Genomic DNA, 13571 nt, shown 5'->3' on the forward strand with positions numbered 1-13571 from the left:
TCTTCTCAAACTATTCAGAGCTATTGAAAAAGAGGAAATCCTCCCAGATTCTTTCTATGAAGCCAGCATCACCTTAATTCCTAAGCCGGAAAAAGATGCAGCATTGAAAGAGAATTACCAATATCCCTGATGAACATAGATGCAAAAATCCTCAATAAAATTCTGGCCAATAGAATGCAACAACACATCAGAAAGATCATCCACCCAGACCAAGTAGGATTTATCTCTGGTATGCAGGGATGGTTCAGTGTTCGCAAAACAATCAATGTAATACACCATAGTAACAGACTGCAGAAGAAAAACCATATGATTATCTCAATAGACACAGAGAAAGCATTTGATAAAATACAACACCTTTTCATGATGAAAACTCTAAGCAAACTGGGTATGGAAGGAACATTCCTCAATACAATCAAAGCAATTTATGAAAAATGCATGGCCAGCATCCTATTGAATAGGGAAAAGTTGGAAGCATTTCCACTGAGATCTGGTACCAGACAGGGATGCCCACTCTCACCACTGCTATTCAATATAGTTCTGGAAGTTTTAGCCAGAGCTATTAGGCAAGAAAAAGAAATTAAAGGGATACAAATTGGGAAGGAAGAACTCGAACTATCCCTTTTTGCAGATAATATGATTCTTTATTTAGGGGATCCAAAGAACTCTACTAAGAGACTATTGGAACTCATAGAGAGTTTGGCAAAGTAGCAGGATATAAAATCAATGCACAAAACTCAACAGCCTTTGTACACACAGGCAATGCCACAGCTGAGAAAGAACTTCTAAGATCAATCCCATTCACAATAGCTACAAAAACAATCAAATACCTTGGAATAAACTTAACCAAGGACGTTAAGGATCTCTACGATGAAAATTACAAAACCTTGAAGAAAGAAATAGAAGAGGATACCAAAAAATGGAAAAATCTTCCATGCTCATGGATTGGAAGAATCAATATCATCAAAATGTCCATTCTCCCAAAAGCAATTTACAGATTCAATGCAATACCAATCAAAATACCGAAGACCTTCTTCTCAGATCTGGAAAAAATGATGCTGAAATTCATATGGAGACACAGGAGACCTCGAATAGCTAAAGCAATCTTGTACAACAAAAATAAAGCTGGAGGCATCACAATACCAGATTTCAGGACATACTACAGGGCAGTTGTTATCAAAACAGCATGGTACTGGTACAGAAACAGATGGATAGACCAATGGAACAGAATTGAGACACCAGAAATCAATGCAAACATCTACAGCCAACTTATATTTGATCAAGGATCCCAAACCAATCCCTGGAGTAAGGACAGTCTATTCAATAAATGGTGCTGGGAAAATTGGATTTCCATGTGCAGAATCATGAAGCAAGACCCCTACCTTTCACCTTACACAAAAATTCACTCAACGTGGATTAAAGACTTAAATCTACGACCCGACACCATCAAATTATTAGAGAACATTGGAGAAACCCTGCAAGATAGAGGTACCGGCAAAGACTTCCTAGAAAAGACTCCGGAAGCACAGGCAGTCAAAGCCAAAATTAACTATTGGGATTGCATCAAATTGAGAAGTTTCTGTACTTCAAAAGAAACAGTCAGGAAAATGAAGAGGCAACCGACAGAATGGGAAAAAGTATTTGCAAACTACGCAACAGATAAAGGGTTGATAACCAGAATCTACAAAGAAATCAAGAAACTCCACAACATCAAAACAAGCAACCCACTTAAGAGATGGGCCAAGGACCTCAACAGACATTTTTCAAAAGAGGAAATCCAAATGGCCAACAGACACATGAAAAAATGTTCACGATCACTAGCAATCAGGGAAATGCAAATCAAAATGACAATGAGGTTTCACCTCACCCCGGTTAGAATGGCTCACATTCAGAAATCTACCAACAATAGATGCTGGAGAGGATGTGGGGGAAAAGGGACACTAACCCACTGTTGGTGGGAATGCAGACTGGTTAAGCCACTATGGAAGTCAGTCTGGAGATTCCTCAGAAACCTGAATATAACCCTACCATACAACCCAGCCATACCACTCCTTTGAGTTGGCAAACAAAAAAGCTGTCTGCACCTTAATATTTATTGCAGCTCAATTCACAACAGCTAAGACCTGGAACCAACCCAAATGCCCATCAACAGTAGACTGGATAAAGAAATTATGGGACATGTACTCTATAGAATACTATACAGCAGTCAAAAACAATGAAACCCGGTCATTTGCAATAAAGTGGAGGAATCTGGAAAACATTATGCTGAGTGAATTAAGCCAGTCCCAAAGGGACAAATATCATATGTTCTCCTGATCGGTGACAACTAACTGAGCACCAAAAGGGAAACCTGTTGAAGTGAAATGGACACTATGAGAAACAGTGACTTGATCAGCTCTTGTCCTGTTGATGTACAATTTAATACTTTATATCTTTTAGTATTTTGTTTTGTTCTAGTACTATTGGTTGAACTCTAATTAACACACAGTTATTCTTAGGTGTTTAAATTTAACTGAAAAGAGACCATCATTACTTCTTGCTTGGATCCCTGTAGTTATTTTCTAAACTGCCTCTTGCCATCCTTATCTCTTGACTATAGTGATCCCACCGCTTCTGTGCCTACAATACTTGAGCCCTCACTGCCTTCAGTATAAAGTTCAAACTTCTTAAGTGTTTGAATATCTTTTTGTCCTGGTTTATTCTCCAGCTTTATCTTTTGCCACTGTTTTATTCTTTTATTCTGTTCCCTTAGAATTATTGTACCTTCCCTCTAGGACTTTTACTGTGTTCTGTTTGCTTTGCCTTTTCCTCTTATTCTAGATTCTTCATATTTTCAGTTTAAGAGTATTTTCCTCCCAGAAATTTTCCCTGATCTCCCAATATTAGGTGTCCCTGAGTTCAGAGACCACATTTGTCTTGTTCTACTTTCTATTGCTTAGTACTTATTGAATAAGTTAGTGGACAGTTAGTATTTCTCAAATGTTTCCAGTGACATGAAAAGACACCTAGCCTATGGGCAGCAGAGACATAGAGTCACCTGCTAACACCATGATGTTTTGCATTTTATTTTTTAAATTTCAGCAAGTTTTCTTGTTTTGTTTTTATCAATTTAAAATACAAATATGTCCTTATTAGTTAAATCAAAATTATATGTTATCTCCCCAAATCTCCAACTAAAATAGATATTACTGATATTTGATGTGACAACATCAAATTTTACTTTAGTTTCATCATTTCATTCCCTATCTTGTTTCTTTTGGTTTGAATTATTTCTCCAGTTAAATTATTAATGTTGATTTACTTGCTAGTGATCCTTAACTTGCAGCAGTACTCGTTACTTTATAAAAAATTTCTGAAATTATACCCTACTTTAATGACTTAAAATTTGTATTTACAAACTCTAAGTACCAACACACAAACGTCTACCTACTTGATTGTGCTCCAACACTGCCTTGTGTGATCACTGCTCACTTACTTTCCCTGCAGTTTAAATTGAAGAATTATATCTTTGTTGCAAAGCTTACATGGTAGTTTTTCATTAAACTTCAAATATGATTGCTCCCACTGTATCTGACACAGATAAAGCAAAAAAAAAAAAAAATAGATATCACTTCGCAAACGAGACTCTATATTTCTTACTCAGTATGCATGGAGAATGCAAATGAATAGTTTTTTTTAAAGATTTATTTATTTGAAAGGCAGTATCACAGAGAGAGAGAAGGAGAGGCAGAAAGAAAGAGAAAGAGGGAGAGAGGGAGAGGAAGAGAGAGAGAGCTCTTCCATCCTCTGATTCACTCCCCAACTGGCTGGAGCTTGGAGCCAGGAGCCAGGAGTTTCTTCTGGGTCTCCCACGCAGGTGCAGGGGCCCAAACACTTGGGCCATCTTCCACTGCTTTCCCAGGCCATAGCAGAGAGCTGGCTCAGAAGTGGAGCAGCTGCGACTTGAACTGGCGCCCATATGGGATGCTGTCATTGCAGGCAGTGGCTTTACCCGCTGTGCTACAGTGCCAGCCCCGTGAATGGTCTTTAACGTTCCAATTGCTATATGTGAGTAGGAGTTTCAAATGAGTTGCGTTCATGTCATCTTTAACTCAGGTGTGCTGGACTTATCTGTTTACTGGATAAGAAAACACAATACTGCTGGTAAGGCAGATGAGCCTTGGATAACATACATATGTGTTCAAAGACAGTAAATTCACATGTCTGGAACCGTTCAGTGTTTCCTACAAAAGCTACTCTCTTCAGAGTGGGTCAGGTGTGGCCAGGGGAGAGGGAAGAGATGTTTTTAGAATAAGGAAAGGGTGCTTCACTTCGAGAACTACTTGGCATAACGTTAACATGTAGGAGGAAGGTAGTGTTGAAATTGCTTCTGTTTATCTGGAGGTTTTGAACTGAATCCTGAAAAAACTGTATCTGAAACTCTGGTCGATCTCACTGATTGGCTTTAACTAGATAGTTCTCCTGGAGTGAGTGTTGAATTTTTCAGACTCTTACAGAAGCTCAGCAATGAAGCTGCTACTAAAAAGGAAGACCAAAGATTCAGTGAAAAAGTAAAGGAGAGGAGGAAGAGCCCTCAGATATTGTCCATGCCATTTGTCATTTAGATAATTCTGTACTAATGTGTTTACATTAAATAGATGTGGAAGGTTTTAACCAGTTAACCCTAATTTGTTCACGGAATGACTCTTTGCTGTAAAGGGACTGACCTTGAAAGTGAGCTTATCTTAGCCCACGCTCCACTGGAATTGGAATTTTGAAACCTCAGTCAAGACTGTACTTAAAGAAAAGTCTCTCCTGGAAGATGTTTGATAGAGTTTTTATATTAAATATTTAGTTTAAATTTATCATAAATACATTAAATATTCAGTGGTAGTATTAAGTATATAGTTGAAATGTTTGGTTTTCCATACTTAATACCTGCATTTCTTTTTATCCATTTATTTTAAATTGATTTTAGATTTTTATTGATGTTAAATGGAACTTACTTATTACATAAGTTATAGGAAGTATAGGCTCAATCTGTTGATGATTTGAAATGTAGAACAAATTGTATAGCATCTATTTTATGTTGCTGGCCAGGTAACCATTTTTCTGAAGGCATTTCCCCTCTAAAGTCTAAGGTAATGTTCCATATCATTGCCATCTGTGCCTTCTACTCTGTTCTGTTTTTCTCTGAGTTACTCCGTGGTGAATTACATCACTTATCAGTGGATGCTCTTTTTAATTGTTGATTTTTATAAAATCCAGAGTTAATTACTATGTTACTATATTCCTTTTGATTTATATATCATCTTTCCAGTTTGACACCATTCATATTATATTAAAACCCTTCTACCACTCTTTAGTGTTTTCTTTTTCTTCTTTACAGTGATTTATTTGAAAGAGGTGTATAGAGAGAGGGACAGAGAGAGAGAGAGAAAGAGAGAGAAAGAAATCTTCAAACCACTGGTTCAGTTCCCAGATGGCTGCAGTGGGCTAGGACTAGGCCCAGCAGAAGCCAAGAGCTTCTTCCAGGTCTCACATGTGGGTGGCAGGGGCCCAAGCATTTGTACCATCTACTGCTGCTCTCCCAGGCCATTAGTAGGGAGCTGTATCAGAAGTGGAGCATCTGGGACAGAAACTGGTACCTATATGATATGCCTATGATAAGACCACAACACTAGCCCTAACCCGCCTTAATCCTTTTTTTTTAAGGTTTATTTATTTGAAAGACAGAGTTACAGAAAACGAGAGACAGGGGAAGAGAGTGATCTTTCATCCACTGGATCACTCCCCAAATGGCCGCAGCGGCTGGAGTAGAAGCCAGGAGCCAGGTGAGACCAGAAGGGTCACCAGAAGGGTCGCCCATGTGTGGCAGGGTCCAAGCACTTAGGCCACCTTCTGCTCTTGCAGGCTGTTAGCAGTGGAGCAGCCCATACTTGAATTGGCATCTGGTGCCACAGGCAGTAGCTTTACCTGCTGTGCCATGGTGCTGGCCCCTCCCCTTAATTCTTAAATGGGCTATTTGTCTGTATCTAACAATTAATCTACGTTAATGCAAGGAGTGATTAACAAGAAAAAAAACACAAATTGTACATGTAACTAGGGATCTCTGCAAGATACTGAAGTCCAAAGAATTGAAGAAAGCAAAATGTGTTTGTGTTTTTTAGACAAAGAACAATCAATTTGATAAGTATTAACAGGGCAAAACAGATCCATGGAATATTGTGTCACTAGGAGCTGTCTATATTGGAGATGGGAAAGCTAGTGGAAGGTAAGAGCAACTCCAGTGGGCTTGTTTGTTCAGGTTCATTACAGCCCCAGTTAGCAGTCTCTGCTGATTAATGCTATTTTGCCGCCTTGTGGGGAAGACACCCCTTCCAAAATAATCTTTAGGGCTTGCTTCATGCAGGAAAAGACAGGTCAAATGACCCTTTCTGACCTAAGAGTTCCTCAGGTGACTTCAGCTTGAAATAATCTATATACTAATTCAGCGTAGTTTGAGATGATATATCCTTAACTCCTTTGATACCATAATATAAAAATTATCAAGGAAGATTTTGTTTGTGGAAGTAATTGACATGTTTTAAAAGGAAATTTAAACATGTCAAATTAATCTTTTATATTCGTAACCAAAAATCACTAGTAAGGGTTTTATACCAAAGCAAAACAAATTGTAGAATTTTTGTAATTAAAATTTTGGAAAAACAGCTAATTAAATAGAAAGCAGGTGTTTCATTCAAATGAAAGTTGACTTCTCATCTAGTTCACATTTTGATCAAGAGGTAGAATTGCATCTATTAAATGAATTATTAAAGTGTCTGTGACTTGGAATTAGAGGCCTAGTGTTTCATGCTCAGCAGGACAGATCAGCAGTACATCCCTGAAATGCAGATTGTAAGTTGTTGCTCTTTATCTTAAAAAAAAAAACAAAGAATTTATGAAGCATAGGTACTTCTTGTTTAATTTTACTTTTAAAGACTAGGATAGTCTTGTAAAATTTACTTTAGAAGTTGTATAATTTGTTTTGAGGTAAATTAATTTTATCTAAAGTGTTATTGAGATAAAAGTAAGTCAAAATTGAAATAGCTTATTTCATTATTTTTATGTATATATTTTTAGTATTTTTCCCAGAGGCTCAAAAAGGAAAATGTTCTTTTATCACAGACTTAAAGTAGAACTTAATTCTGTAATACTTCCAAAGTCAAAGTGGGTTTGTTCTTGCTTTGCCTTTTATAAGACTTTAATTTTACAGTTTTCTTTCAGTGACCAACTCGTCTGTAGAAATTAAAATTTGCCTCTGTTACTTAAGCTTGATTTCATTTTAAAGTTTGGTTTTTGTAAATATATACCTTACTTTCTAAATATAAAGATTGCTACCACAGCCAGTTTAATATATATAGCATATATAATCATTAATTTTGGGCAAACTATTAAACTTACTATGTTTTCTGGTAGATGTTATTCCACCTACTGCCCCCTTGTCTCCAGTAATTCATATAGATCATATAGCTCACAGCTTTTAGTTATATTCCATATGGAGCAGTATTGCTGAACACCAAGCTTACTGTTCTAAAGAATATCTCGGGTTTTTAAATTGTCACTTTATTAACAAATGTGGCATATAACATAGATGTATGATTGATTTTGGTTTCTAAATGTAGTTCCACAGTTATTTTTAAAAGTATTTTTAACAAGTATCTTGAATAGAAAAATTATGTTTTTAGTTTTAGTTTAGAAAGCTAAAGTCATTTTTTAACATATAAAAATAAAATATTTGTTCATAATGTGTGATAAGCTATGTGACAAGTTAATTTTTAATATGCAGGTTGGATATAAGTAGGATTGCTTGATATTTAAGACTCTGCGCTCTGTAGTAAGAATGTTTAGGTTCAAATCCAGGTTTTTCTTTCATAGATTTGTGACCTTGGGCAAATTAATTACTCTCTGGGGCTCAATTTATCAATCTAAAGAGTAAGAGTATTATAGTACTTACCCATCAAAAAATTGTTTTGACATTAAATTTTAAAATGAAAGTGATATGATAGTGCCTGGCAAGTGGAAAGCAGAGACCAGCAATTAACAGTTTGTGTTCAGCAGTCATTGTGCCCAAATTCAAATCTAGGTTCTGTCACTGCAATAATTTTAATATCTTGAGAATTTTACTTGCCCATTTTAAAGAACCTCAATATCTATCTACAAAATCTGATTATGGTGCAAATTAAATCAGACAGTGTTTATGAAACACTTGAGACAGTTCTGGTTAAAAATAAGCACTCTTTAAAATTTTTAATGTCTTGGGGACTACGCTGTGGTGTCGTACTAAGCCTTTGCCTACAGTGCTGACATCCCACATGGGTGCTGGTTCGTGTCTCAGCTGCTCCTCTTCTGATCCAACTCTCTGCTTATGGCTTGGGAGGGCAGTAGAAGATGGCCCAGGTGCTTGGGCCCCTGCACCCATGTGGGAGACGTAGAAGAAGCTCCTGGCTTCAGATCAGCCCAGCTAAAGCTGTTGCAGCCATTTGGGGAGTGAACCACCAGATGGAAGATCTCTTTTTCTCCCTTTCTCTGTAACTCTACCTCTCAAATCTGTAAAAAAATTTTTGATGTCTTGGAGCCTATGCTGTGATGTAGTACTAAGCCTCTGATGCAGTGCCGACATTCCACATGGGTGCCGGTTCGTGTCCTGGCTGCTCCACTTCCAACTCAGCTCTCTGATATGGCCTGCAAAAGCAGTAGAAGATGGGCCAAGTCCTTGGGCCCCTGCACCCAAGTGGGAGACCTGGAAGAAGCTCCTGGCTCCTGGCTTTGGATCAGCACAGCTCTGGCTGTTGCAGTAATTTGGGGAGTAAACCATCGGATGGAAGATCTCTCACTCTCTCTTTGCCTCTCCTCTCTCTGTGTAATTCTCACTTTCAAATAAATAAATAAATCTTTTAAAAAATAGGCTTTTTGGCCAGCGGCGCGGCTCACTAGGCTAATCCTCCACCTTGCGGCGCCGGCACACCGGGTTCTAGTCCCGGTGGGGCACTGGATTCTGTCTCGGTTGCCCCTCTTCCAGGCCAGCTCTCTGATGTGGCCAGGGAGTGCAGTGGAGGATGGCCCAAGTGCTTGGGCCCTGCACCCCATGGAAGACCAGGAGAAGCACCTGGCTCCTGCCTTTGGATCAGCGCAGTGCGCCGGCCGCGGTGGCCATTGGAGGGGTGAACCAATGGCAAAAGGAAGACCTTTCTCTCTGTCTCTCTCTTTCACTGTCCACTCTGCCTGTCAAAAAAAAAAAATAAAATAAAAAAATTTTAAAAATAGGCTTTTTATTAGCCAGTTTAGTGTGTAATTTAATTTTTTATTGATGATGTGTAGTATTCATGTTAATTTAATTGTAGTATTGGATTTATCAAATGCTTTTTTTAAATTGTAATTTTTTTAATTGTAATTGATTTATCAAATGCTTTTTATTTTTTAAGGAAGCTTTTATTTAATGAATGCAAATTTCATGGGTACAACTTTAGGAATATAGTGGTTCTTCCCCCTGTACCTTCCCTCCCACCCCCATTCCCATCCTACCTCCTGCTCTCTCTCCCATCCCATTCTTCATTAAGATTCATTTTTAATTATCTTTATATACAGAAGATCAACTCTATATAAGGAAAGATTTCAACAATTTGTACTCCCCCACACAAAAAGTATAAAGTACTGTTTGAGAACAAGTTTTGCAGTTAGTTCTCATAGTACACCTCATTAAGGACAGAGGCCCTACATGGGGATTAAGTGCACAGTGACTCTTGTTAATTTAACAATTAACACTCTTATTTATGACGTCAGTGATCACCTGAGGCTCTTGCCATGAGCTGCCAAGGCTACAGAAGCCTTTTGAGTTCACAAACTCCATCTGTATTTAGACAAGCCATAAGCAAAGTGGAAGTTCTCTTCAGAGTGCTGTAAGTGCTGATTCTGCAATCAGAGAATTGTTTCGGGCATTTGTCATTCTTTGAGTTTGCTGTGTGGCCTGCTTCCCATGTTGGAACATTCTCTCCTAAAATTCTATCTATTGTTATTACCAAATACTTGATCTTATCAAATGCTTCTATAATCAGAACTGTTTGGTAGCTATTTGTTGGTATCATGTCACTTAAAATGATAAGTATTGTTTTAGTCCTGAGATATGAATGAAAAATAGAAATATGAAGGTTTTATTTTTAGATTATTTATTTGAAAGGGAGAGTTACAGAGGGAGGGAAAGAAAGAGATCTTCTGCCCACTGGTTCACTCCTCAAATGGCTGCAATGGCCAGGGTTGAGCCAGGCTGAAGCCCAGAGCCTGGACCTCCATCTGGGTCTCCCATGTGGATAATGGAGGTCCAAGGCCTTGGGCTGTCCTCTGCTCCTTCCCAGCTGCAGTAGCAGGGAAGGAGGAAGCCAACAGAGGGACACAGGTGAGGACTGAGGCAAGGGACGTGAAGAGCAAGGAGGCAGGAGCGAGGGAGTACAGAAAGAGCGGTCTCATTAGTTAGGGACAGATACTGGACCAGGCAGGTTTGAATCCTGACCTTTCTACTTACAAGCCAGTCATGTAGTTTAATATTTCTATGTCTCGATTTATAGTGGAAATGATGGGATTGTTGTTAAGATGAAATGAGTTAATAGATTAAAGTGCCTAAAACAATAAATGGCATATATGTGTTTGCTGTTATTTTTATTAGCAGTAACTAGTTTCTTTGAGTAATATGAGCTAGTTTTCCTCTCATTTGGTTTGTCAATGGATGGGAGATTTTATGGCTGCATAATAGCTTATCCTTAAGACATTAAACTTGAGTGTGTTTGGGGCCTATGCTAAAAGGGGAACTCCTGCACATGTTTGCTGTTTGCAGTGTAATGTTTAAGTAGTACCTTCTTTTGACTCTTCATTCCAAATTCTATCTTGCTTCTGGCCTCCCTGCCTATTAGAAATGCTCATGAGAATTCTACAGTTTCCATTTTTAAAATTTAAATCTTAGATCACTTTATTCTTTTATCACTCTTTATTTAAAGAGAATAGATTTCATTTGTAGATACAATTCTAAGATAACCATATTTACTTCCCCCCTCCCTCACTCCACCTCCCTGCTTCCTTTTTTTTCTCTTTAATTTTTACAATAACATAACTTTAGTTTATAATAACAGGCTTAATACATCACTAATTAATAATGTCCAACAAGTAAAATGTAGAAAGACCACTGTTCCACAGGAGTATAGACAAAGACTGAAAGCAGTAATCAAATCCTAAGATGTCCATTTCATTCTTACACATTTTTTGGTATTCTATATTAACCACTATGTATCATAAAAAGCATATGATATTTATATTTTTGGACTGTCTTATTTACTAAGCATAATGGTCTGCAGTTGGCATACATTTTGATGCAAAAGACAAGATTTTGTTCTTTTTATGGCTGAGTAGTATTCCATTGTGTCTGCATACTACATTTTCTTTATCTAGTCATCAGTGATGGACATCTGGGTTGATTCTGTAGCTTAGCTATTGTGAATTGAGCTGCAATAGACATGAGAATGCAAATAATTCTTTCATATGCTAGTTTCATTTTTATCTCATCCTCTGGCTTGATACACCATTGTTTTTATATCATATAACTTAGTTTCTTAAAATTTTGTTTTCTTTCCCAGCCATGTTCCAGCCTGACCTCAAGGTGGGCAGGAATGGTGTCTGGGTTATGACTTCCAGTTTCTAATAGTGAGATCTGATACCAGCCTGATATCCAGCCAGCACCCCTGCCATTCTTTCATCTCCCCCTCCAACTGATGGCCTTTCCCTTACAGTATCACTCTCTGCTCCATCTTCTACCACAGCACTATTGACCCAGCTTTTGATTAGTCTGTAATGTCATAATTCACTTTCATATTTATGGTATGCCTAGGTATCACAAATAATGAAAAGCTGAGATTAAAGCACTCTTCCATAACCAATTGGTGACTTTTCCCCCCAGAATATTAGTCATGTATTTCGCATAGCTGTGGAAGCTGGAAGTTGGAGATCAAGGTGCCAGTGTGACTGGGTTCTTGTGAGAGCTCTCTTCCTTGCTTACAGAGAGCTGACTTCTCTCTATCCTCATATGGCAAGGAGAGGGGGAAAGCGTGACCTCGTGTGTGTGTGTATATGTTGTTTATTAATTTGAAAGAACAACAAAGAAAGATGGAGAGATAGAGATGCTCCATCTGCTGGCAAATGGCCACAACATTCAGGTGTAGGCAGGCTGAAGCCAGGAGCCAGGAACTTGGTTTCACATAGGTGGCAGAGGCCCAAGTACTTGGGCCATCTTCCACTGTCTTCCACTGTGCCTCAATGCCAGCGCCACATGACCTGATTCTAAACAAATGAGTTAGGTGTTAATTTCTCTGGCTCTTCTGATTAAAGAATGGATCTTGGGGGAGAGAACACATTTGGTCTGCTTGAGTCATAGAGAAAGAGTAGGTCATATGTTGTAAGAGATGTTTGAGGTATGCGATTTATTTTTAATCAATACTAGAATATTATATATAAGGCACTGGGGATACAAAACTATTCCTGTTTAGTCCCAGATCACTGATGTAGTGACAAATAATGGAAAGGATGAAAAGATAGAGGTTTGGAGAAGGTGGACAAGATTTTATCTGTTCTTATCTATAAAATTATATGTATTCTCTTGAGGCCAAGTTCTTTTGAGAGTCTGGTAGCTCATCAGAACGGTTTCGTTTAGTTTCTTTTTTTTTTTTTTTTTTTTTTTTTTGACAGGCAGAGTTAGACAGTGAGAGAGACAGAGAGAAAGATCTTCCTTCCATTGTTTTCACCCCCCATATGGCCACTACGGCTGGTGTGCTGTGCTGATCTGAAGCCAGGAGCCAGGTGCTTCCTCCGTCTCCCATATGGGTGCAGGGCCCAAGCACTTGGGCCATCCTCCACTGCCTTCCCAGGCCACAGCAGAGAGCTGGACTGGAAGAGGAGCAACTGGGACAGAATCCAGCGCCCCAACCGGGACTAGAACCCTGGGTACTGGCGCCTCAGTTGGAAGATTAGCCAAGTGAGCCATGGCGCCTGTCTCATTTAGTTTCTATAACATAGAGAGGCCTCCTGGCTCTGGGACTGTGTACACGTTACTCCCTATGGAACAGTGGTAACTTGGCCACTTACTGATTATCAAAGTGTAGTCATGGAGGCCTCAGTGAACTTTCAGAAGGTTTACTCGATCCTGCGGCACTGAATCAAGTGGTTCTGTGTCGCTGTGGTTCTCATAGTCCCTGTTCGCCAGTCGTAGCCTTTGTTACTCTTTTTTTCTAATGGCTGTTAACAGGTTGTTGGAGTGAAACAGCAGCTGTGTGTAAAACAATGTCTAGAGTGTGGCTGACGCTCTAGAAATACTTGCTGGCTGAGTGCATGCGGTAGAGGGGGGTTCCTCATTCCAGACAGGGGAAAGAGGATGGACAAAAACGAGGAGTGGGATGTTGAATATTGCCGATTCTGAGGCAGTGAGTAGTACCATTTGACTGGAGTATAATACTGACAAGAGAGGCTGGAGCTTTAAATGCCAGGTTGGGGAGTCCTGAGTTTTTTTTTTTTAAAAAGGG

General features: G+C 38.8%; 1 protein-coding gene across 4 annotated transcripts in view; it reads left to right on the plus strand.

The window, feature by feature from the left end:
* The window catches only part of SYT14 (synaptotagmin 14), a 249427-nt gene that overhangs the window by 78677 nt on the left and 157179 nt on the right, over positions 1–13571 (plus strand). The window contains exons 1-2 of one of the 4 annotated variants that reach the window (XM_070055236.1): positions 434–5810; positions 6147–6250. The exons of 2 other annotated variants lie outside the window; for them this stretch is intronic. In XM_070055236.1, the coding sequence (XP_069911337.1) occupies positions 6232–6250 (19 nt within the window). In that variant the 5' untranslated portion in view covers positions 434–5810; positions 6147–6231. Of the gene's footprint in view, positions 1–433; positions 6251–13571 lie in introns of those variants that run through there. One more of the 4 variants, XM_070055235.1, reaches the window with a different exon arrangement.

The sequence above is a fragment of the Oryctolagus cuniculus genome, chromosome 13, assembly GCF_964237555.1.
Source record: "Oryctolagus cuniculus chromosome 13, mOryCun1.1, whole genome shotgun sequence".
NCBI lineage: Eukaryota > Metazoa > Chordata > Mammalia > Lagomorpha > Leporidae > Oryctolagus > Oryctolagus cuniculus.